The 26,995-nt window shown below is 43.7% G+C and overlaps 1 protein-coding gene across 3 annotated transcripts in view; it reads left to right on the top strand.

Annotated features, from left to right (window-relative positions):
* Positions 1-25,107, top strand: part of LOC127658019 (intermediate conductance calcium-activated potassium channel protein 4-like) — a 45,648-nt gene extending 20,541 nt beyond the window's left edge. Inside the window, exons 5-9 of one of the 3 annotated variants that reach the window (XM_052147084.1) lie at positions 6,183-6,293; positions 13,234-13,355; positions 19,916-19,985; positions 21,000-21,166; positions 24,963-25,107. In XM_052147084.1, the coding sequence (XP_052003044.1) occupies positions 6,183-6,293; positions 13,234-13,355; positions 19,916-19,985; positions 21,000-21,166; positions 24,963-24,966 (474 nt within the window). In that variant the 3' untranslated portion in view covers positions 24,967-25,107. Of the gene's footprint in view, positions 1-6,182; positions 6,294-13,233; positions 13,356-14,266; positions 14,554-18,504; positions 19,986-20,999; positions 21,167-24,962 lie in introns of those variants that run through there. The other 2 variants (XR_007972342.1, XM_052147086.1) reach the window with 2 other exon arrangements.
* The last annotated feature ends 1,888 nt before the right edge of the window (positions 25,108-26,995 follow it).

Genomic DNA, 26,995 nt, shown 5'->3' with positions numbered 1-26,995 from the left:
ATAGACCAGCATTTAGGTACTGAACCCCCTCAGGGGCCAGACCCACAGTTTCCACAGCTCTGGACGAGGGTGGAAGACTGTGCCCCCGCCTGAGACAACAGATCCCTCCTCAGAGGAATCTGCCATGGCGGAGCTATCAGGAGTGAAATTATGTCTGAGAACCATACTGGCCGGCCACATGGGGGCAACCAGAAGTAGACTGATGCCCTCTTGGCGGACCCTTTCCAGGACTCCCGGAGCAGAGCGATCGGGGAAATGCGTACAGGCGAAGCCTCGCCAAGCCTGTACCATGGCGCCCAACCCCAGTGGGGCTGGATGTGAGAGGGAGAACCAAAGTGGACAGTGGGACGTCTCTCGAGACGCTGAATAGATCCACTTCTGATGGTCCAAATTTGTCCCATATCAACTTCACCTCTGGATGAAGTCTCCATTCCCCGGCCTCAGCCCCTGCCTCGACAGGATGTCTGCTCCCTGATTCTGAACCCCGGAATATACATGCTCTGATAGACAGTATTTTCCCTTGGGACCAAAGAATTATCTGATGCGCCAGTCTGCACAGAGGGCTGATCTGAGTCCTCCTTGTCGGTTCAGATAAGCTACCACTGATGTATTGTCCGAACGCACTAGGACATGGTAACCTTTGATGTCTGGAAGGAAGCTCCTCAGAGCCCTGAACACAGCCAACATCTCTAGACAGTTTATGTGCCAAGAATGATGATGGTCCTGCCACAGACCCCTAGCAAAGCTGCCGTCCATGACCAGCGCTCCAGCCAGTGAGGGAGGCGTCTGTCGAAACGGTTTTCCGGCCACATGACGCTCCCAACACTGGCCCTAGGGACAGGAACCAAGGTTTCTTCCATATTAGCAGAGAACTAAGGCATCTGCGCTGCTACTCTGATTATACTGAAATGGATTCCCCTTGGGGGAAAACACCTTGGCTTTCAGCCACCACTGGAGGGGCCTCATGTGTAGAAGGCCCAAAGGTAAGTTGGATGCCGCTGCCATGAGGCCCAGCAGTCTTTGAAACTGCTTTACAGTGATGGCCTGGCCTAGTTTTAACCCGGACACCATCGCCAGAACGGACTCGATACGTGCAGGAGACATGCGTGCCTGCATCGTAACTGCATTGAGTCCCACACAACACCCAGAAACGTTGTGCACTGGGATGGTTGTAACACACTCTTTTGTGTTGAGTCTCAACCCCAAACTTCGAATATGGCCAAGGACGACATCTCGATGCCGAACCGCCATTTCTCGAGACTGGGCCAGAATGAGCCAGTCATCGATAAAATTCAGTATGCGGATGCCCTGAATTCTCAGAGGAGCAGGAGCTGCATCCATACATTTGGTGAATGTGCGGGGAGAGAGTGCTAGGCCGAACAGAAGAACCCGATATTGGTAAGCTTCACCCAAAGCTGAACCTCAGGAACCTCCTGTGACATGGAAGGATGGGTACATGAAAATAGGCGTCTTTTAGATCTATCGTGACAAACCAGTCCTCGGATCTGATCTGACTCACGATGACAGGAATGGTAAGCATTTTGAACCTGAACCTCCTCAAAGGCCGGTTCAAAACTCTGAGATCTAAAATCGGCCTCAACCCCCATCCTTTTTTTTTTTTTTTTTTTTTGGAACTATAAAGTACCGGCTGTAAAGACCGGACTCCTGTCTGAATGAGGAACACATTCTATGGACTCCTTCAGCAGCAGAGATTGCACTTCTTGTTCCATCACCTGAGCCTGCTCCGAACCACTGTAGTCTGCACCACCCCAGAGAATTTGGGGGCGGTGCCCGAACTGCAGTTTGTACCCTGATTTTATTATATGCAGGACCCATGCAGATATGTTGGGAAGATGATTCCATGCCTCTACAAAATCTACTACGGAACCAACCTCTCGAGGCTGGTCTCGGTGTTTTTCGAGCACTGTTCTCGACTTCCTGAAGCGAGATACCGCAGGATTTAGTCGATACAGTCCTTGTGACCACAATTGATGTGTGTTTTTTATTTTTTGAAATTGATGTAGCCCGAGCGCCAGAGACGGCGGAACCGACACCGATTTCCTGAGGACTCCGCTGCGAGAGCAACCTCGGTTGCTCTGCAGCGGAGGGGGACAGCCCTCCGAGGTTCTACCACCTCGGTAGGACCTCTTTCCGAAGCTTCCACTAAGGGAACCAGCCTCTCGGCTGGTCTCGGTGTTTTTCAAGCACTGTTCTCGATTTCCTGAAGCGAAAGACCGGCAGGATTTAGTCGACACGGTTTCTGTGACCACCACTGATGCTTGTTTTTTTTAGTTTTTGACACTAACGGCACGGTGTGCGCTCGCTGGAAATTGATGTGACCCAAGCGCCAGAGACGGCGGAACCGACACCGATTTCCTGAGGACTCCGCTGCGAGAGCAACCTCGGTTGCTCTGCAGCTGGGGATAGCCCTCCGAGGTTCTACCACCTCGGTAGGACCTCTTTCCTGAAGCTTCAACTAAGGGAACCAGCCTCTCGAGGCTGGTCTCGGTGTTTTTCGAGCACTGTTCCCGACTTCCTGAAGCGGAAACCGGCAGAATTTAGTCGATCACGGTTCTTGTGACCACAATTGATGCTTGTTGTTTTTTTGTTTTTTTTTGACACGAACGCTCGCTATGCGCTCGCTGGAAATTGATGTGGCCCGAGCGTCAGAGACGGCGGAAACCAACACCGATTGTGTGCGGCCATGTAAGCCCTACTTATTAAAGCAGATGTATCTCTGCAGGGCTTACTAGGCAGCGCCGGGTTTTAGCCCATATACCGTGCCCCAAAACATCATCTGTAATCAAACACTGGGGCCGGAGATACGGGATCGAATCGCGGTTTACCCCACGATCTCGCTTTTAGATATCTTTGTGGAGATCGGGATAAACGGCAAACCCCGGCGCTGAGTTTGTGATCTGTGCCGCAGGAAACGCACGTCTAATTGCTTTCAACTTGCGTTCCCTGCTCATTTTGTGGCCAGCTGATATTCAGTCTGGCCACGCGCACGCCACAACCTCAATCAGCTCCTCATAAGCTTGGCCAAAAACTGGCGTGCTTGGCTCACGGTCGTCCGCGATCGATGCTGAGCATATCCACTTCCTCGGAAGCAGTGAGCTCAAGCAAGGGGACCTGATCATGGGCAGAAGAAGCCGCGACGCGGGCTTCTGCACCACTCACAGTAGGCTCGGATCCTCAAACGAAGAATGAGAACGTGCCGCAGCAGTCTCATTCTCATCTGCAAAATCCGCTGCGAACCCCGCGATTTCAATCGCCGCGCTGCCTCAACAGACGCGGACCAAAACCGTGGGGAACGCGAGCCTGACCGTGTTCATCGAAGCACGCCAACCGGAGCGCAGCACTCTCATGGGTAGTGCTTCACAACTTTCACAGGCAGATCCCTCGAGAGCTGCCTGTGCGTGCTGTAGCTCCCAAACAGTTCACACATAAAGCGTGCGTGTCCCTACACGTAATGAAACGAGGGCAGGAGTGCACGCACTTCTTGAACTGTTCGGTGGCCATAATATTTTTAAATCAGACAAACAACACCAAATAAGACAAACAATTTCAACATAGAGCGCTTGCTGAAGAGCGAAAGCTAATGTGTATGTGTACCGGCGTCACTTTTATGCATCCGGTTATGCCGTCACATGTTACGTCATGACGCAACACCAATCAAGATTGGAATAGTTTCATTCATAATTCAGAGGCGCACGCTAAGGAGCGTTCCCAAAGAGTCGTTTTCAACGACGCAGTGCGAGTTCCCTCGGAAGGGAACTACACACATTACTAATTTAGCCAATTCAAATAAAAATACCATAAAATAGTGCACAAGTTCAACTAACTGTCATGATAAGCTATTTCAAATTAGCAAACGTTACTAGCATCGATCGTCGAACTAACTGCTAACTTATGCATAATGCAACATAGATAAACAGATACATCACATTCATTACCTCTTTCTTTATCCCGTTTTTCTTCCTCTTCTCTTCTTTTTTTTTCTTCCCTGGGCACCAGAGGGCTTGTGTCTTTTCGACATAATGATAATTTATCTGTGAATTCGGCCATCCGTCACAATATCAAACAGGTAATGGATGTCTTTAAGTGCAGCAGGGCGGGGGGAGATTGATACGTCACTCGGACCGGGGTGGATCGGGAAAGCAATGTAGTTATGTTTTTGTGGGATGATCGCTTTTTAATATATATATATATATATATATATATATATATATATATATATATATATATATATATATATATATATATATTTTTTTTTAATCTGTAGTATTAAAGTTGTATTGTTAAAAAAAAAAAAAAAAAAAAAAAAATTCTTTTGGACGCTCAGGCGCCCCAAGGGGTGGGCGGCGCCCCTAGCATTTGCCTAGTCCGCCTATGCCACGGGCCGGCCCTGTGCATGTGTCTTGGTGTATCTGAGTTCAGTAAGTAAAGTAGTAAGGACGAATTAAGCAATGTGTTACACAGATTGTTTTGTCTGTAAACCAAGTACTTTGGTTACATCCGTTCAAGTTAATTTTGGTATGATTGAAAATATATTGGATACGAATTTATTTCATGTCAAAACAGGATGCTTGATCCAGAAATGTAAATATATTAGTATTTCATGTGAATGTCACATTGTAGTTTTATTATTACATGGGTGGTATATCTGCTTGTGTTTTGACAGAAGGCTGGCTGAGGTTTCCTTTTTTGGATTATAACACTGGGCTCTGGGTTACATTTCAGAAGTGTAAACATTTTATTTCAAAATAATTCTGGTAATTTTAAGGAACTGTAAATGCAGTACATAAATTAGAAATTGAAAATCTAATTGAATCTGTAAAAGTGAAAGTATGTTTGTAGAGACATGATATGTGTGTCAATGAACATCTGTGTAGCCTATTTTCTGTATGTTTGTGAGAGTTGGGTTTTCAGTCTCATTGTGACTCAGAAAGCTGCTTGCGCTCTGCACTGTCCACCCATCTCTTCTCTCCATCCCTCATTTCCAATCAGAGAAGATAAGTCGGCAGGATAGGAGCATGGGGCTCACACGACAGGAGCATGGGTCTCAAGCCAAACCCAGACACCTCCCTGACACAGTGGAAAATAATCCTTCACTCCTCTGTCTCTCCCTTGCTCTGTGTTTTTATAAGCTTTCTCCTTTTTTTAGGGAAAACTTTCCACCATTGCCATTTTTAGGCAGTTTATAGCATTTGGCACCACAAGATCAGAACGGCGTGCCAACCTGTGCCTAAGACTTGGAAAACCAGAAAAAAGTTTCTTAATCCAATTGGAACAGTGTACTACATGTTCATAAGTGAGGAATAGCCCTCTAACCTGTACATCATTCAACAATAGTATTCAACATCCCTGGTGTCCACCTAAACACCCTTTCCACTGGTCAAAAATGACCCAAATCATATGCTTTCCAATATCAGGATCAGCTGTGGTTAAGGAGCTGTTAACAATCAAGTGAAAGAATGAACGTGTGTCTATGCATCTGTCTTGCATGTCTACAATAAAAAAGTGAACCTAAAAATAAGGTAACAGAAATTAACTGGTTTAATTAAAGTGAAAATTATTATTTAACATCACTGAATCAACCTGACTACATTAGGTTACACCAGGGCTGAACTGGGAAGAGAAATCGGCCCTGGATTTTACATGGCAACTTGCCCAAAAGTTCTTCAAAAGTGATGTCATAGAAGCAAGTGAACTGAATAAAGCACTGCTTGCTTACTGTTCTTTCTATCCACAACAATGCTATATGTCTCCCCATTTCCTTTCTTAATCTCTCAATCTTTTTTCCTTAAATGCAACAAATAAAGGAACTCAGGTAAATTAAATGTTGCCATTAAACTGTTCACACTAAAATGTGCCTCATTGATACAAAACACTTTTGCTTTGGATTTTTGTTACATGTTTTTGTAAATATTTGAAATAAATCTGTTATCTGGGCTACTTCTTATTAGTTAATTTATTTATTGGAGAAATATCTCAATTTTAAACATGAAACAAATTAATGTGGGAAAGTAGACTTTTAAAAAGAATTAGTGTATCTTTCTCAGAACAGAGTTCTGTGTACTGTCTGAATATTGTTAACTCTGAATAGTTTATGCCTGAGTAGATGTTTGGGATAATGTGACAGATGGTAACCATGCTTATGTCTGTATGTTTGTTGTCAGGGTGTGGCATGCACTGCTATGTTGGTAGCAGTCATGACTAAGAAGTTGGCTCTCAACAAAGGGGAGAAACATGTGCACTTCTTCATGATGGACATCCAGATATCCAAGAGAGTGAGCACAAAGACCACAACATACAAATTTCACAGGATGATTTTTTATTTATATATATATATATATATATATATATATATATATATATATATATATATATATATATATATATATATATATATATATATTTATTGTGTGTGTATTGGATATGCAATTGCCCAAAATGTTTTTGGACACTTAAGTCACATTTAGAAAAGTATGCATATAATTGAATTGTTAACTAAACATGAAATCAAGTGACATCTGAAAATTATGCTTAAAGTAATAGTTCACCCAAAAATGAAAAATCTCTCATCTTTTACTCACCCTCATGCCTTCCCAGATGTGTATGATTTTCTTTCTTTAGCTGAACACAAACAAAGATTTTTAGAAGAATATTTCAGCTCTATAGGTCCTCACAACGGAAGTGAATGGGTACCAAAACATTTCAAGGCCATTTTTTGGCTGCTTTTATGTGCTCCAAAAGCACATGATAACAGCATAAAAGTAATCAATACGACTCAAGTAGATAAATCTGTATCTTTCGAAGCGATATGATGAGTGATGGAGAGAAACAGATCAATAGTTAAAGGAATAGTTCACCCAAAAAGGAAAATTTGCTGATAATCTACGCTCAGGCCGGTTTCTTTCTTCAACAAAACAGAATTTAAGGTTTTTAGGATTTCATTTCAGGTCTCCTCCTTTAAACAATGCAAGTGAATGTGCTCAATTTTTTTATGGTCCAAATTGCATAATTAGGGTGCATCAAAATAATCCACACGACTCCAGTCGACAAATAAAGTTCTTCTGAACCCAAACGATTGATTATTTTGAGAAACAAAACAATACTTATATATTTCTATCTACAAATGTTCACTTCAGTACATCTCTGTGATTCGCACTCATGAGAGGGATGACGGAAGCTCGTTGGTAAGGTTGGTAAGGTCACGCATCAAGTGGAGGAGGAGGCAGGAAGCGCGTCATTGTTTACAAGAGAAGGAGCGCTGTACAAAAGTTTAATTGTCTTTGCTGTAGATTTGTATTTGTATAAGTGTATTGTTCAAAATGGTAATTTGCTTTGTGTATCCTGGATGCTTCAACCTTCAGAAACCCCAATGTAAATGCACGGTGGGAAAAATATAAACTTTTCATTGATTGCATATATACATGATCGTGATCGATTGAAGCTCTGGCTTATTGCACTGAACCTGGATATCAGTACACCCTTACATTCTCTCAAATATTGGAGGGTGTGCAGTGATCATTTTACCCCACAGGATTTCGGACCATCAAAAGAAACAAAGGGTTGATATCTGAAATCATCGGCATTGCCAGTGCTGTTTTTCCAGCGAGGTATGTGTGAAAACTTTGTCATTGTCAGGCCTCCTTTGGCTTTGCACCTCCCTCAGCGCTCCGCTCCTCATCACACGATTTCTAATTCACTGCTCCTGTACTCAATTCACTCGCTTATCACTGCCTGCATAAATAACTCACCTTCATGCCAATTCACTGTCAAGTCTCACACAAAGGACTCGCAGAGTTTACATACCTGTCTGTGTTTGCTCTTGATCTTTGTCAATATCTGTTTAGTGCTTACTCTGCTGTTTTGCCTGTTACCTCTTTTTCAGTTTGTGAAGCTTCTCTTCTGTGTGATATCACCTGTACCGTTGATCTCACTGAATCTCAGTAACTTGGTTTCACTAACTACAACTTGTGTGGTTTGAATTCCTGACAGTCTATAGTATGTAGCCTATATAATTTCTGATAAAGAAAAAGTACAAGTAGATAACGCAACGGCATTACTCCGAAATAAAGGTTATTTACTGCAGTAATATTTTTTTATTATTATTTGGAAATTATGTTTTATTTTATTTAATATTGTTTTTAAATTGTTTTGAACTGTTTAGGTATGTGAACGTTTCTTGGTCTGTGGTCTGTGCAAGTTTTTCTTGTAAACAATGATGCGCTTCCTGCATCCTCCTCCACGTGGCGCGTGACCTTACCAACAAGTTTACATCCTCCCTCTCATGAGTGCGCATCACAGATATATGGAGGCAAACATTTGTGGTTAAAAATATAAGTATTGTTTTGTTTCAAAAAATAATCAATCGTTTGGGTTCAGAAGAACTTTATTCGTCAACTGGAGTCGCATGGATTATTGTGATGCACCAAAATATGCATTTTGGACAAAAAAATGGAGTACATTCACTTGAATTGTTTAGAGGAGGAGACCTGAAATTAAATCCTAAAAATCTTAAATTCTGTTTTGATGAAGAAAGAAACTCAGATACATCTTGGATGGTCTGAGGGTGAGTAAATTATCAGCAAATGTAATTTTTTTTGGTGAACTATTCCTTTAAGTCCTTTTTTACTATTATTCTCCACTTTCACATTCTTCTTTTGTTTTTGGCGATTTGCATTCTTCGTGCATATTGACATACTGGGCAGGGAGAATTTGTGGTGAAAAAGGTCTTAAATATTGAAATGTGTCTCACCCACACCTATCATATCACTTCTGAAGATATAGATTTAACCACCAGAGTCTTAAGGATTACTTTTATGCTGTATTTATGTGCAGTTTAATCCTATAAAATGTAGGTTCCCATTCACTTTCATTGTGAGGATCCACAGAGCTGAAATGTTCTTCTAAAAATCTTTCTTCGTGTTCAGCAGAAGAAAGAAAGTCATATCTAGGATGGCATGAGGGTGAGTAAATGATTATTTTTTTAACTGTCCCTTTAAGTATTTCTCAGAGCTAACTTCAATTTTCAAACCATTTTGCGATGAATTTTCACCAGCTGGTTCCAAGGGGATTTTTTGTAGATGTATAAAGTCAGTTCCCTTCAAGTGCAATCAAGTGTCTAAGCAGAGTAACCACAGGTGTAGCAAATCACAGGGACAGTTCTAGGGTCAGTGGACATCCGGGGCTTAGCCCAGAGACATCCATGTATACATCGTTATACACAGGATACACTTTAAAATATGTTTAAATGTCAGTCCATTCCTCTTACACATTATGTTGACAGTGAATCCAAACTTCTTTCCAACCACTGAATTTTAGATGCTATTTTTGTAAGAATAAATACATTCATGAATAAATAAAGATTTTCTGAAGGTAAAGCTTCCTTACCCATTTGTTAAGCACATATTACATTTTAGATAATCTATTCGTATTATACAAAAACACATACACACATAACATTGTGCATCCAGATCAGATCAAGTGAAATCCTATTATAAGCTATGCGAATCACACACCAATATCAAGGAAACAGAAACATATAATATAATCATATTCATATAATCGCTTTGAGTGTGTGTGTGTGTGTGTGTGTGTGTGTGTGTGTGTGTGTGTGTGTGTGTGTGTGTGTGTGTGTGTGTGTGTGTGTGTGTGTGTGTGTGTGTGTGTTTTCTTGGGAAGAATGCGGCTGCCCAAGGGCAAGTCAGAAACTCTGCTAGCTTTTCTCCCTCACAAATAGAAATCTGAGAAACAAATATGTAAATAATAAAATGATGAAATCTATAGTTGTCACTTTACAGTTTCAGGACTGAATATTCTGAGGATGTTGCACTTATTTTTTCAAACGTCCATTTCAATATTCAAATAAATCTCCTCACCAAGACCAGTGCACACCTACAAACTGTCTAAAGCAATCGAGGTAATTACATCCAAAAGTTCCATTCTCATTGGCTGCATCGTATGTAACTTCTTATTGAAGATTGGCCAGTTTACATGTCAGTCAGTACTTCTTGTCTGAGCGGGGGTTCTTGTCCGGAGTGAATGAATGTTAAAGGAGACACTGTTTGATGCACAGCGAGCACAATATTTGCTCTAAAGGATTTTCATTTACTGTATTCATGAAAACTCTGTGATTAGTACAAGGTTATAAAAACATTCTGGGCTTTACCTGAAACATCTGGGGCTGAAGCCCGGTAAGTCCACCCTTAGTGCCACACCTGGCTCATCACATTAAACTATGGACATGTTCCACTAATGGAATACTTATTCTATACTAAATAAATGTGTCTTAATCTCTATTATATATTTATTTATAATTTGTATCCTAACAAATTTCTTTTTTAAATGTTTTGTTTGAAAAGTGTGTTTGTGCTGTATTTCTTTCAAATACATGCCACTTATATTGATATTTTGTTTTAAAATGCAAAAACATTCATACATACTTAAGTGTATTCAAATACTTCCTAGGCCCAGTGTAAAATTAAGATCTCTCTCTCTTTCAGCTCTTTATTGTGTGTACATTCATAAGTTACATCTGTTTGTTATTTTCTTATTGCCGATTTGGTAGTAATATAAAGATGAGTTAATGATAATCAGACACAGTTTAGTCATTTGGCAATGCTTAACTATCCTTACAAAAATCTGTTTCGCATGTGAAATAGTGACCCAGAGGATGAAAAGACATGGGTGGAAGCAGCATTATTTTCCACACTGCACGTGTGTTATGATTTGGGAGGCTTTTTTGTAATATTATTTTTTCCTTAAAAAAGGAATTCCAAACAGTGGCACAGTGTGGGAAAATGCTTAGGTTGGCCAAGCAGAGACAGCAGCTAAGCTCTTAATAGCCGACAAAAGGAGTCAAAGGGAGGAAACAACCAGATCCCTGTCAGGAAAAGAATGTGTGTCAGTTCATGAGAAGTTGGTAGAGTAGAAAGGAAATAAGATGCTCTGATGTGTATGAGTCCTGTGAGTGTTAGCATGTGCCTTATAAAACAGTTGTGTAGAGACCGACAGGGAGGTGCTTTGAACTGTGTTAGACTCCTCTACCAGGATCCATCTGTTTGCTTATCAGAGGAGAGGCACCAAAATAAATGTAAAGATGTAAAAGTTTCCACAAACAAAAATGGAGTGAGAGGGAATCAGGCTGCTTTTGAGTAGGCAAGTGTCTGTTGACAGGTGTTTCTTAAACTTTACATAACAGTTAGTTCCGATTCTCTAAGCTGATTGGACAAGTGATGTTCCAGCAGTGCTTATAATTTGTGTAACAGCACTGGAATGCTTAACTGTTTGTATTGTTCTGCTTGTCTTTGTATATGGCGTTTAAGGCTGGCTATCAGTCTTTGCATTGCTCAGCAACACACAACAGTGCATTTGGCTTTGGTTTGGTTTTGCTCACATTTATATATTGAAAGTAAATGGTGACTGAGGCTAACATTCTGCCTAACATCTCCTTAGTGTTCCACGGAAGAAAGTCATGTGGGTTTTGAATAACATGCGTGTAAATGATGAAAGAATTTTGAGTTTTGAGTGATCTATCCCTTTACGTATCACTGTGGTTACATTTGATTGTTTGCAATGCTGAAAAAACTGAAAACAAGTTCATAACATAATTATGTACGTCTGGATCCCTGTGCTTTCAGCTTGGCAAAAGCCATATCCTGTCACAGGGTGCATCGTTGTGTTTGTACTTTGTGTGTGTGTGTGTGTGTGTGTGAGAGCGTGTATTTATCACTTTGTGGGGACCAAATGTCGCCATAGGGATAGTAAAACCCGAAATTTTTGACCTTGTGGGGACATTTTGTCGGTCCCCATGAGGAAAACAGCTTATAAATCATACTAAATTATGTTTTTTGAAAAGGTAAATATGCAGAAAGTTTTCTGTGAGGGTTAGGTTTAGGGGTAGGGTTAGGTTTAGGGGATAGAATATATAGTTTGTACAGTATAAAAACCCCATTATGGTCTATGTGTGAATATGTGCGCGCGTATGTATATATGCATGTGTAAACACATACGTGTGTGTGTGTGTGTGTGTGTGTGTTTGCTTGCATGACACAGATCCTACTTGTCAGATCCTACAATTATTTACCCTAATGATAGGAAGACATCTGCACACAGGCCCTCTTGGACACTCTATTAATAATCTCAAACACACAAATTCCAGGGAGCTTGTGACATTATTATGGGCAACCCAGGTCTTCAGCAGGAAGACGCTGAGACAATAATAGAATCAAAGAAAGTAGAGAAATGTGGGATAAAATGGAAAGCTCTTGAACGTCTGCAGTCCACATTGATAATGATGGCTATTCTCATCTGCAAAATAACTTTTACAAGTCTTCACTACAAGGTTTCTGTCTTTACATATTTGTTTTCATCAAGGCCTTCCACCACACCATTTTCCTTTCATAGCATTACTTTTTTCAGCATTGTAAACATACGATAGTAGCAACCATCGTCTCATAGACTCAAGTTACTATACCTAAGTTTTTGCTAAATTATTTTTACATAGCAGGTTCCTGGTGAAAGTAACGCTAGGAGCGCAACAACAACAATAGATTTTATTCAATTTCGCACAACCCACAGGTTTATTAGTTCATTAACAATTGCTTCTCACCCTGTTCCCTACCCAAGGCTATCTTATGACATTTAAACACTTTTACAATAGTGCATGCCTTGTAAGGCATTACATTTTTAACATTTACATTACATAACCAACTACATTTACAAGCTTGTGCAGTAGCTCGACTGGACTAGTGTACAAGTCTTGAAGAGACATAACATGTTCATGGATTTAACACATTAATATTTTAGGTTAAAAAGTATATGAATACATATTGGAAAGTGTATATCTTATGTCCTGAAACTGGCCACCATTTCTTTTTTTTCACAATTTATTCGTTTTTCAACATTTTAAATGGTCCTCTAAATTAAGTTTTAAAAAGTTTAACTATTCCACGTAGTCCCTCAGTTAATATGAGGTCATAAAGGCTGAATGCAAAAAGATTAGGTTAGATTTTGCTTCAAAAAGAAAAACTGCAAAATGCTGTTTAAAATAGTTTTAGATTGAGTATAGCATGTCACATCGCAGTTCATCAACATTCCAAAGCTATTTTGTGTCAACTACCCACATACAAATTTTACTGAAAAAATGGCAGACTGTCAATAAAGTATCATCAAGCAGTTATGATGAATAGGTGATTATTAATCATATTCTCTGTGCCACAGATCCGGCATGCGGCAGCCAATGTGCTAAGAGAATGCTGGCTACTACACCGCACCACTCAATCCAAGGACAACAGTGGTGAGCATCGCCATCATCAGAGATGCCTGCTGGAGGCCATCCATGTGTGAGTACCCCATTACCCTACAGTGTGCATTGAACTATTACTCATTTTAGTTTACACTAGAAATATTACATATTTGTGTGTTTGCCAATGCTTAAGAATCTCTGTAAAGATTAATTGATCCTTTGCTCTTCTTGTTGCACATCATAAAATCCAATCATAATTTTTTACTATAAAAAATATACATGCTCGTATGCATATGTCAAGCATCTTATCAAAGCCCTTTTTTTGTACAATTATTGAAAATTGCCTAAAGCCGAATCCCAGCCATGATATTCAGTACAACAGCACGATTGTGTGCTATATTAGTTTTATACAACACTTTTACAGACAAGAAGTTCATATTACTGTAAATAACTTGCATATTAGATACAATATGACCAGTCTCTCTTTCTCTAACAAAAATAGTTTCAAACAAAAACAAAAGCTGAAACAACAGACTGACAGCCTGTCTGAAATGCTGTGAGTTCTAACAAGCAGAGTGATACAAATTGTGAAGCGCCCCAGTGCTGTTATATTAAATATCAGCATTCTCAGAACACCACTTGTACAATCTGTCATGTCTTGTGTTGTCTGATCATAATATGTTTTGTTCTTGTTCTTTCCCTCTACTCTTTCGCCCTCTGCTGACCCTTTTAGGTTATTTCTCCCCCTTTCCCTCTTCCTCCAGCTGCTCCTCATCTCCCCTTAATTCTCCGTTAATTCTCTTCCCACCTGTTCCTGCTTCCCGCTGATTTAGATCTCTACTTCTTTCTCTGCTTTCGCTGTTGTCGTTGTCTGAGTCTCACTAGAGTTTCACACGTTGATACAACCACTGTCTTGCTTGTCGCTGTCCAGTCCTGTCCTGTTGGCATCCGCCACTCTACGCTATCTGTTCACTGATAATTATCTGGATATATTTGTGTTCTGTTCAGTGCGCCCTGCGCTGCTAGAGGCCTGGACACCACTGTCTCACCTCGACCCTTGTCTACCCCTGGGGAGCCTACTGCCTGTCGGCGCAACACTACAACCCCCGGCTGCTGCCTAAAGGGACACTCCCTGAGAAGCTCTGAAGAAGCTTCCTTTATTTTTTTCGCCCTCTCTGCGGGTTGTTTATGTTGAGCTATACCTCTCAAGGAGGAGATTTGTGTTCATCTTTTGCTTCATAAGAATTCTCATTAAAGACTCTATTTTCATTGACATCGCTCTTGGGTCCTCACTTACCTTCATAACAGTAGACTCAGACCAAGATGGACCCAGCGACTCCGGATCCTTTACGGTCAGCTGTCAAGTTCCAGGGCGCGATGCTGGGCAGACACGAGATGGAGCTATCTGCTGCGCGACATGCCGTCGAGACCCTGGCTGCTCAAGTCGCCGACCTCACAGGTCAGGTACACCTTCTTCGCCTTGATTCATCGGTCGCCTCCAAGACTCCTGTGCCTCCTGAACCCAGGATCAATAACCCACCGTGCTATGCTGGTGAGCCCACAGAATGCCGCGCGTTTCTCACCCAGTGTGATGTAGTTTTTTTTCTCCAGCCCACCACTTACTTCCAGAGCAGAGCTCGTATCGCCTATGTATTATCTCTCCTTTCTGGACGGGCTCAAGAGTGGGGAACGACCATCTGGGAGTCGGAGGCTGATTGTTTGACCCGATATCAGGACTTTAAGGAAGAGATGATATGGGTTTTTGACCGTTCTGTTTTTGGAGAAGAGGCTTCTCGGATCTTGTCTTCATTTTGTCAGGATAAGCGGTCCGTCACTGATTACTCCATTGAGTTCCGGATTCTTGCTGCCTCCTGCGATTGGAATGAGCCGGCGTTACTCGCCCGCTTTCTGGAGGGTCTCTGCGCGGAGGTCAAAGATGAGATTCTGTCTCGAGAGGTCCCTTCCCGTGTGGATTCCGTGATTGAACTCGCCATTCGTATTGAGAAACGCTTCAACCTTCATCGCCAAGCTCGTAGAGGAGAGCTACTTGTGAGCGCTACAACTCTGGCCTCTCCCTTAAGGGATTGCACTACCTTTCCTGTCCATCTTCGCTGGACCGGTTCTTCAGCCACCTGCAGTGCTTTGATTGACTCTGGGGCGGAGGGCTGTTTCATGGACGAGACCTGGGCTCGGGAACACTGTATCGCTCTTAGGGTTTTAGGAGAGCCTACGGCCCTTTTCGCCTTGGACGGTAGTTCCCTCCCCAGGATTCAGTGTGAGACGTTACCTTTAACCCTCACTGTCTCTGGTAATCACAGCGAGACCATTTCCTTTTTTATTTTCCAGTCACCATTTGCTCCTATAGTATTAGGCCATCCCTGGTTAGTTCGACATAATCCCTCTATTAATTGGTCTAAAAATACCATCCTTTCTTGGAGTGTCTCTTGTCATTTAAATGTTTAATGTCTGATATTCCCCCCATCTCCTCTGTCTCTCTTTCTCAGGAGGAGCCTGGGTTTGACAGGGGTGCCGGAGGAATATCACGATCTGCGGACGGTGTTCTGTCGTTCCCGGGCCGCTTCTCTTCCTCCGCATCGTTCGTATGACTGTAAGATCGAGCTTCTCCCGGGAACCACTCCCCCCCCCCGCGGAAGACTTTACTCGCTGTCGGTCCCCGAGCGTCAGGCTCTCGAAGATTATTTATCCACTGCGCTCGACGCCGGTACCATTGTTCCCTCCTCTTCTCCCGCCGGGGCGGGGTTTTTTTTTGTTAAGAAGAAGGATGGGTCCCTGCGCCCGTGCATTGATTATCGGGGGCTGAATGACATAACAGTCAAGAATCTTTACCCGCTCCCTCTTATGCCTTCAGCTTTCGAGATCTTGCAGGGGGCCAAGTTTTTTACCAAATTGGATCTGCGTAACGCTTACCATCTCGTACGCATTAGGGAGGGGGATGAGTGGAAGACTGCGTTTAACACCCCGTTAGGACACTCTGAATATCGGGTCCTTCCGTTCGGCCTCGTAAACGCCCCAGCTGTCTTTCAGGCGCTGATCAACGACGTCCTAAGAGACATGCTGAACATTTTTGTTTTCGTTTATCTTGACGATATTTTGATTTTCTCGCCGTCACTCCAGATTCATGTCTTGCATGTTCGCCATGTCCTTCAACGTTTATTAGAGAACCGTCTTTACGTTAAGGCAGAGAAGTGCACCTTCCATGTTCCTTCTGTCGTTTTTCTTGGTTCGGTCATTTCCGCTGAGGGCATTAAGATGGATTCCGCCAAGGTCCAAGCCGTTATAGACTGGCCCGCACCCAAGTCACGCGTTGAGCTTCAGCGTTTTCTCGGCTTCGCTAATTTTTATCGACGCTTTATCCGCAATTTCAGTCAGGTGGTCTCTCCCCTAACAGCCCTCACGTCCGTCAAGACGTGCTTTAGATGGTCCGCTTCCGCTCAGAGGGCTTTTGACCTCCTCAAGAGCCGCTTTACGTCCGCGCCCATCCTTGTCACCCCTGATTTGTCCAGACAGTTCATTGTCGAGGTTGACGCGTCCGAAGTAGGCGTAGGAGCTATTCTTTCCCTGCGCTCTCTCTCTGACAACAAGGTCCACCCGTGCGCCTTCTTTTCTCATCGCCTGTCACCGTCTGAGCGTAATTACGATGTGGGTAACCGTGAGCTGCTCGCCATCCGCCTAGCTCTAGGCGAATGGTGACAGTGGTTGGAGGGGGCGACCGTTCCGTTTATCGTTTGGACTGACCATAGAAACCTAGAGCCAAATGACTTAATGCGCGCCAGGCTCGCTGGGCTCTTTTTTTTACTCGGTTCGATTTTGTTATCTCCTACCGCCCGGGCTCTAAGAACGTCAAGCCTGATGCCTTATCGCGTCTCTTTTCTTCAGAAGCCTCCGCGGACCCTGAAGGAGTCCTCCCTGAGGGTCGTGTCGTCGGGGCGACTGTCTGGGGGATCGAGAGACAGGTTAAGCAAGCGCTCGCTCGCACTCCTTCGCCGCGCAACTGTCCTAGACATCTCCTTTTCGTTCCCACCCCCACCCGCCTGGCCGTCCTTCAGTGGGCTCACTCGGCCAAGTTGGCAGGCCACCCCACCGTTCGGGGTATGCTCGCTTCCATGCGCCAGCGTTTCTGGTGGCCCACTCGAGAACGTGATACGCGTCTTTTCGTAGCGGCTTGCTCCGTCTACGCGCAGACTAAGTCCGGGAACTCCCCCCCTGCCGGTCTCCTCAGACCACTTCCTATCCCCTCGCGACCGTGGTCTCACATTGCCCTAGACTTCATCACCGGTCTTCCCTTGTCGGCAGGTAAAACGGTAATTCTCACGGTTATCGATCGTTTCTCCAAGGCGGCCCATTTTATTCCCCTCGCTAAACTCCCCTCCGCCAAGGAGACGGCGCAAATTATCATCGAAAACGTTTTCAAAATTCATGGCCTCCCCTCCGACATCGTTTCGGACAGGGGTCCGCAGTTCACCTCTCAGTTTTGGAGGGAGTTTTGTCATTTGATTGGGGCTTCCGTCAGTCTCTCGTCCGGATTCCACCCTCAGTCTAGCGGTCAAGCCGAACGGGCCAATCAGACTGTTGGTCGCATCTTGCGCAGTCTTTCCTTCCGTAACCCCGCGTCCTGGGCTGAACAACTTCCCTGGGCTGAATACGCCCATAACTCCCTTCCGTCGTCCGCCACCGGTCTGTCTCCCTTTCAGAGTAGCCTTGGTTACCAACCTCCGCTGTTCGCGTCTCAGCTCGCCGACTCCGACGTTCCCTCCGCTCAGGCTTTCGTCCAACGCTGTGAGCACACCTAGAGGGGTGTCAGGTCAGCCCTGTGCCGTTATAGGGCCCAGACTGTTAAGGCCATTTTTCCGCAGTACTGTCATGTCTTGTGTTGTCTTGTCTTGTCATAATATGTTTTGTTCTTGTTCTTTCCCTCTACTCTTTCGCCCTCTGCTGACCCTTTTAGGTTATTTCTCCCCCTTTCCCTCTTCCTCCAGCTGCTCCTCATCTCCCTTTAATTCTCCGTTAATTCTCTTCCCACCTGTTCCTGCTTCCCGCTGATTTAGATCTCTACTTCTTTCTCTGCTTTCGCTGTTGTCGTTGTCTGAGTCTCACTAGAGTTTCACACGTTGATACAACCACTGTCTTGCTTGTCGCTGTCCTGTCCAGTCCTGTCCTGTTGGCATCCGCCACTCTACGCTATCTGTTCACTGATAATTATCTGGATATATTTGTGTTCTGTTCAGTGCGCCCTGCGCTGCTAGAGGCCTGGACACCACTGTCTCACCTCGACCCTTGTCTACCCCTGGGGAGCCTACTGCCTGTCGGCGCAACACTACAACCCCCGGCTGCTGCCTAAAGGGACACTCCCTGAGAAGCTCTGAAGAAGCTTCCTTTATTTTTTTCGCCCTCTCTGCGGGTTGTTTATGTTGAGCTATACCTCTCAAGGAGGAGATTTGTGTTCATCTTTTGCTTCATAAGAATTCTCATTAAAGACTCTATTTTCATTGACATCGCTCTTGGGTCCTCACTTACCTTCCTAACATGATCAGATTAAAGGACTGAAATAGTTCATACTGCATGCAATAGTTCATGGATTAAATCATGTTATTTATTATTTAAAAGCCCATTGCATTAGGCATGGAATTATTCAGATTTTAAATCATACATAACATTTCAGTTTCACAGAAATCACATTATAACAGCAAATTGTCATCATCTTCACCTGCCTGTCAGAGCAGATGACACTAGTTGCACTAGTTGCATAATATATGGTCTTGTGGTTGTTGATCTTGCGATCATTGCAAGAATGTCAGTTCAGTGTGCTGCCAGCATTTGGAACTGGCTATTAAGTGCACTTGTTTCCCCATCTCCCCAGCCTATTGTTGTCACCATTTTATTGTTTACAACATGTATTCCAATCTTCCGGCAGATAAGGAGCTTAGTTTGGGAAAAGCCACTCAACTGGCTGGCCTCTTTAACTGGAGAGTAGGAAGTTCAGATGTGTGCATTTGCAGAGCATTTTACATTATTAATGACTATAGGAATCTGGCCGTAAAAATGTTCCATGTGTGTACTATATGTAAGACAGTATATTTGTCAGTAACAGTGGTTGGCAGAAAGGGTGGAGGGATTTTTGACACCCTGTTTTACAGTTAGTAGAAACACCAAAAATACTCTGGAAAGAAAGTGGGTGCTACAGTGACAGATAAATCAGCACGTCAGGGAGCAGACTGTCAAAGAGTTAGGAGTTCATTCTGGTTTATGTGTTTTAGTCTGTTCCTTTTTTTGCTCTCTGTCTACATGACACGTGGATACTGGTCATTTTTGCATGCTTCGGCAGTTACTGATGGTTCCCCTACAATAAATGGTTTCCTTGTTGCTTTTTTGGGAAAAAGATTTTTTAGAGAACTCTAAACGTAGGCCTGCAGCAAAACCTCTGCATTAAGAAATGTCAAGAGATTGATGTACTGTTGAAAACTGTCATTACTAGCGGTCACAGATTAATCAGAAAATCATGAATTTTAAAGAGGATTGACAGTTTCAACACAGAGCAACGAAGCTGTCCAGAGTTCCTTACAAACTGTTGTTTCAGACGATGTGAATGAATCACCATGCTGACTGTAATTAACTATCTCCCATAATCTCTCTGACTAGATTTCGTCACCTGCGGCTGAAGCAGAGAAAGCTAAGGGACTATGCCAGTGAGATGGTGGATTTCTCAAAGGTGAGTCAAACATACATCACTGGTGTCTATATCTGTGGTTTGTCAATAATGTAATTAATTATACTATACTACTATGTAAAAAGTCCAGAGCATTTTAGGTATGATATTGCCATAATCATGGCTGTGCAGACATAAATGAAGGCCTAAAGAGACCTAGACATAGTTGACTTCCTGTGTTACACACTGAGACTAGATCTCATCTAAAAATAAAGAAAGGCATGATTTCATGATCTTTATTAAACCTGGCTCAGTTCAAAATTATTTTTTATTTATTTATTTATTTTTTATGTACAGTATGTCCAAACCAAATCATATTCAGTGACCCCAAAATGTCAAAAGGTTAAGCCACAATATTTTTGTTGTAGATTGCAAAATATATAAAAATATATATATTTATTTTTTATATATAAATATAGCACAAACACACTTTTCAAGCAAACAATCCCACAAAAATACATGTTATAATGCAATAGATGTACTTTTCACAAATATGAAAAAAGTATTTTGATACTTGGTTTTCAAACTTTGTAGCTCATATCTATATCTAATGTGATGAATTACACCTGTTGTTACTCTGCGGACACCTTTGTGAACTTCATTCATAAATTATTTCATAAATTACCTTAATAGTCAATAGACTGAAAAATGGCAATAAAAAAATTAAATAAAAAAGAGAGAAGTTCGTCTTGAGAAAATGTAGCATAATTTGTTTGTAGATGCCACTTTAATATTTTGTTATATAATGCAATGAACACCATACTTTTTAATGTGGTTTAAGTGTCCAAATACCTTTGGAGCCACTGTAACAAACTATACTGCCTGTAATCAAAAGCTCTTACAAATGACTTGTTTTGATGTTACTGATATGCTTAATATTAGCTCAAATCTAACAAATAAAAATGAACCTTAAACTCAAGAAATAGAGCTATTCAGCCTATTACATTATGAGGGATATATTGTATTTTACATTTGTCAACATCACAAAGCCAGGTCCCTTCCCCTTTCCACAAACAGATGCAGATGATCATGTGTGATCTAAGTGCAAACTGGAACAGCTCTTATCATGAGCTTGAGCAGAGAATCATCTCCATGGAGCAGAAGCTTGACGAGCTGGGCCGCTCCTTTCAGACCACCTCTGAGTTACTCACCCAGGTGCTACATCACCACAGACTGGACCACAGGTTATACATCCCCTTCAATATTTACAGCAATGGTAGATAAATGTGGGGTTTTCAATAACAAATTCTTAAACTTTAACTTCTTGCCCCTAAATCCTGAATGTTTGGTGGGATTCTGTCGCTCTCTCCACGTTGTGTCAGAGAAGCAACACTAGGGGTCTCTCTTGAGCGCCGATATTCACCTCTGATCTATGAAAAAAGGCCAATGAGAAGTTGGCAGCCGGTATTTGCATATCCCGCCCCCGGACATACGGGTATTTAGGCGGCGCAAATACGGGAGTTCATTCAGAAAATTTCTTCGGAGCCGATGGTCGTGTATGCAGTCTGCTGCGAGTTACACACCAAGTTCCTGTTTAATCCTCTGACGCTCTGCATGCTGTTGGACTTTACGGCGCACAACAGCGGCTTTCTCCTTCGTGCACGGCTGTGCATTCTTGCCCCTGGGCGCTTCGACAGCGCAGACAACTCGAAAGAGTTATTCTAAAAGAGTAATTTCGCTCTAAAAGAGCAAAACACAGCGGCGTTGAAAGTCCTTCTCAGGACGCGTCTTTTTAAAGACGATTTTCCGCCCCTGTGTATTTTCTGGATGCATTGATTCTCCCCACCTCTGACGGTCATAAAAACTGCCTTGCATTCCTGGGTGCGATCACACGCAGGCAGCGTTTTTATGAATGGTCTATGTTTTCAGTACGAGAACATAGCCATGACAGCATTGCGGTCGTAGGCTTTTTTCTTGTAGTGAGAAAAAAGCCGATTCAGCCGCCCCCCCCGCGCCTCACCTCCTTCGTACGGGATTGAAGCAGGCGCCGCGGGCGATGAAAACGATCTGGGGACAGTGACGGGCTCCGTTTCGCCGGGTGAACCCCCTCGAAACCCCCCGCCTCCCCGGCACGCTTGCTTGTTTCCGTCCGAGCTCGGGATGAGCATTCTCTTCAATGGGTTATGTTTTCAGTGTGAGAACATAACCGCGGCAGCGTTGCGATCTCTGCTTTCTCTTGTAGTGAGAGAGAGCCACTTCAGTTGCCCCCCGCGCTTCGCCTCCTTCCTACGGGATTGAGGCAGGCGCCGCGGGCGATGAAAGACGATCTGGGGAGAATAACAGGACGCTTTCGCCAGGTAAATCCCCTCGAAACCTCCCGCCTCCCCAGCACGCTTGTCTACTTCCCCCGAGCTCGGGATTAGTGCGGTCCGCTTAACGGCCTACCGTCCGGTCCCTCGAGCTCCCCGGCATTGGATGATGACATCACCGCTGCATCGGAGAGCGTAACAGCGGCGTCGGATGCGGATAACTCGCCTGGGCCACCACCTTCGGGTCTCCGCCCAGTCTGAGCCTGACGCACGGAGGTCCGCTATGCTTCCCCGGGCTTAATTGGTTCCACGGGCATGTGCGCCGCTCACAGCCCCCCCGGTTCCTTCCCGGACGTGTATGACGAGAGCGGAGGGCAAGCCCAGCTTCCTTGCTCCTCCGCTCTCGCTACCCTCGGTGGTAGAACGGTCCCAGACCGCTCCCCCCTGCATGCCATGGCCCCCTCCTGCAAGTCTACCGGGCCAGGGCACTTCAAAATCTGCACTTGGGTAGTCCTGTTCTTGACGTGTTGCAGGAACTGCACTCAAACAGGCGATGGCCACCCCCTGTGGTCCAGAAACGCAACGATGGACAGCCTGGTCGAAGTACAGGAGGCAGACAAAGCACGCTTTCTCAAAACGCCCCCGTCTCCCAGCTCCGTCCATTCAGCGACACCACTTGACGACTCTGCCCAGCGGTCCTCAGTGGTGAAGAAACAGACGGAGGCTATTTCACACATCTTGCCCTGCCGCAAACCTGCCGCCAGGGGCCATGCCCTGTCTGCTCGCCGAGGGCGTCCTCCTGCGGCTTTCATTGAAAGAAAGAAAGTGGTGCTCCGCCTCAACTAACAAGTGAGTGGGCCCAGCTCTCAGCCCCAGCGTCGAGCTCCCCGCAGAAGTTGGACACCCATCGTCTCACGGACCCCCTTGAGGACCCAGAAGGCTCCCAGGCGCTCCTGAGATGACAGACCCAGAGACCGAGACGGTAGCTCCGGAGCTGGTAAGACCACTCTGTTCCCCGGTGGAGGGCCGGGAGGAGAATTATTTTGTAAAATTCTTTACACTCTATAGAGTTATTTCCTTGTTGTCTCTGGGTCACCTGGTTCTCACGACACTCTGCTTTCAGGCCTCAACAGTCCCGGCTTCCCGGACGCGGTGTCCCCGCCCTCAGCCCCACGACTGTTCCCCGGCCGGCCACTTCAGACGAGTTCAGAGGACGCCAGCATCAGACCTCCTCCTCAGTCACGAACCCGCCCCCTGCCGGGTGCACGGAGCAAGGTAAGTGCTTTGAGTTTATTCTCAGCACCAGAGTCTCGGGACGCCACGTTGCCTCTCGACGCCGCGTTACCTGTTCCGCACAGCTGTGAAGCCCTGCCGGGTACGTCCAAAATATTCGTCCCCTTGGTGCCCCTAGCACGGAGCTTAGAGGCGTGGCTTTCACTGCCCAGCCCGTCACGCTGGCTGCACCGGACCATTCGACTCGGTTACGCAATTCAGTTTGCCAGGTCTCCGCCCCCCTTCGTGGGCATTCATTTTTCCGCAGTACACGACGAGCATGCCCACTCCCTGAGCGAAGAATTTGCCTCCCTTCTAATCAAGGACGCGATAGAGCCTGTCTCTCCAGCCGAAACGAAGAAGGGTTTCTACAGCCCTTACTTCGTTGTACCCATGAAAGGCGGCGGCTTACGACCGATCTTGGACCTGCGAAGTTTTCAATCGGACCTTGTCCAAACTCCTGTTCAAAATGCTCACCCAGAAACAAATTCTATCTGGCGTCCGGCATCTAGATTGGTTCGCAGCGGTAGACCTGAAGGACGCGTACTTCCAGTCACAGCTGCCTCGGTCGCCATGCTGTATGCTCCCCCCTCTACCAGGCTGGATCTACCACCGCACCAACTTTTCCACATAGGCCCTAAGTCAGGCCTCTGATGTGTTTGCCACTAAAGTTTGCCTCCCCTCCCGGGTAGACGTGGCCTCCGCAGGGTCTTCTCCGCCCTGAATAAGGGCTAAGACCCCCTTCCCTCAATGCGTGTAAGGGCCCCGGCCGTAGTTGCTCTATGCGAGAAACATAGAGAGAAAAGAGGCCCCGCCAGGCTTGGCGGCCATCACCTTGTTCCCCCCTCCAGGGTAACGATAAGGATTCTGATGGCTTGAATGGGGCATTGGGGAAGGGTACGTGCAGTCTGATACAGTTGGTCGTCCTGCACGTAAGAATACCTGCTCGCTCCTGTATCAGCAGTTCACATACACGGCTCAGCGCATGGCACTTTTATGAGTGGAACCCTAGTGTCGCTTCTCTGACACAACGCGGAGAGAGCGACAGAAGGGGAACGTCTAGGTTACGTATGTAACCTCCGTTCCCTGATGGAAGGAACGAGACATTGAGTCTTCCCCGCCACGTGGCTGAGCCAAGCCACTGTTGTGGCCGGACCATTTCCGGCTCCTCAGAAAAATCCTGAATGAACTCCCGTATTTGTGCCGCCTAAATACCCGTATGTCCGGGGGCGGGATATGCAAATACCGGCTGCCAACTTCTCATTGGCCTTTTTTCATAGATCAGAGGTGAATATCGGCGCTCAAGAGAGACCCCTAGTGTCGCTTCTCTGACACAACGTCTCGTTCCCTCCATCGGGGAACGGAGGTTACATACGTAACCTAGACGTTACATCATTAGCTTATCAAAACCTTTTAAGTTTATGGGGTGAAGTCTAACTAACTTTGTTTCTCTGATCAGGTGACCTGTGACAAAACTTTGAAATCCAAAATGAAGGCTACTTTATTCTTCATTCTCTGAGTGTTGTCCAATTAAAACTGCACAGACCACCTGCTGCACTGAGCAAATGGAGGATAATGGAGGATTATATGATGAACCATTTTTTACAGTAACAACCACAGAGGACTCCTTGTTTGTTAGTGACAACTAATTATTACAACATAAGTTCTTTAACAAGGACAATGCATGTGTAGTTATGATGGTGATGTTTATGTGGCTAACATTTCCTCTATGCTGCAGATATGAATTTAGGAAACTTGGGCTTGACCTTTGGTTGCTTTAAATGTTTGGGATTATTGTAGAGTTTGTTCATAATTTATACCAAAACTATGATAATATAGGGTTTCTGGTGTTCCACTAATGGACAAATGCAAGTTCCTTGTAAAGCACAGGTTCACACAGCCCTGTGTAGTTTGTGACATTACAAAAAGGATGTGAAACATTTTTATTTTATTTTATTACAAACTAGCTGTCCCTCTATAGATCATATTTATTGGTGACATTTTGGAAGTTAATTATCTTCAAGCTCAAGAATGCATGGTTCAGATATTCCTCTCAGATATTCAAAGTAGAAATCATACTGAGCAGCCGGATTATAATTGTATGCATCGCTTCTCTATGTCTCTAATATATTTTTGGTACAATATGTTGTACCAAAATAAAAGAACATGGAACAACAGATACATTTAAATGTGCATATTACCTGAAAATGAGACATTAACCCTCTGATGTATGATTTCCACTACAATGACAGATCTTTAACATCTATTTTTGACCATTCAGGGTGTGACATTCACATTCAAACCACCGTGGATGATGACCTTTGACCCGTTTTTCCAGGGAGAGATCATGATATATTTGTGTTATTTTAAAAAATGCATAGTGTCCACTTCAAATATCTAAATACATAATTTTGAAAACAAAAGATTGGGAATTATTAAATTCTTCTTTTATTTTTTTAAATAAACACTATGATATGCATTTCTTTGTGATTTAATAATACATGCATCAGATGGTTAATAAAGGTCTCTGTTACATTCTGGCAATTTTTGCAGAGGTTACTCCAAGGATAGACCAGACTATAGTTCTATGTTTGACATTTTTGAGAGACCCTAATTCAGGCAGTACCACCTGCACCAAAAAAATCTGGGAATTACTTTTCATGAGCCCGTCAACCTCACAGGGCAACTGTTGAATGACACTATATGGAGAGCTAATTTATTCCATGAAAAGATTTCATGCATTATGGTCTTCAGAATGTTGATGTAACAGAAACATCTGTGTTGCCTGATCCTGTATTTCTAATTATTTAAGAGCTGACTGTTCTCTCAAAAGAAGAGGTTGATTGTGTTCTGTTTTTTGTAGGTGTATACCCCCTGGTTGACAAAATATTAATCACAGGTTTAGCCATAATTCCTATTGAGAAATATGCTGTTGTCCTATGTTATTTAGAATGAATTATGCAGCAGCTTAGCTTTGGAGTCAAGTTTTCAATAGAGACTGAGTCCCTAATGAATACATGAGGGCAATGGGAATTAACTGAAAGAACCTTCTTTTCTAACTGGAGCATGAACAACATTTCAGCTTTTACTGCTGTCTTCACACATTTAAAACTGTTGGCACGATGAAAGACATTAGTGGAACAAATGAATGACTCATTATTTGACCAATCATTAACTGTTTCTTTTTACAAACAATCTAAAAACCAAACACAGTGAAGTAAACCAGAACATTTGATCATGATTTTGGACTAAAGATAAGTTCAACAGTAATTTTGTTTTGTTGTTGTGTTAAGTTGTATTGTGAAATCAACATAAAAAAAATTATGAGTTTACAGGATAATTTTTGCTTATTTTAATAAAGCCATCTCATGTTAATAACCTCATGTTTTCCCAACTATATGAAACCTCAAAAACACAGCAGGAGTTGGAATTCTGTATATGTGTGTATTGCCTTTATTACAATTCATTAGAATCAATCATTGGTGTATAACA

Source organism: Xyrauchen texanus, chromosome 17 (assembly GCF_025860055.1).
Source record: "Xyrauchen texanus isolate HMW12.3.18 chromosome 17, RBS_HiC_50CHRs, whole genome shotgun sequence".
Lineage (NCBI taxonomy): Eukaryota > Metazoa > Chordata > Actinopteri > Cypriniformes > Catostomidae > Xyrauchen > Xyrauchen texanus.
This window is presented reverse-complemented; position numbering and strand designations above follow the sequence as displayed.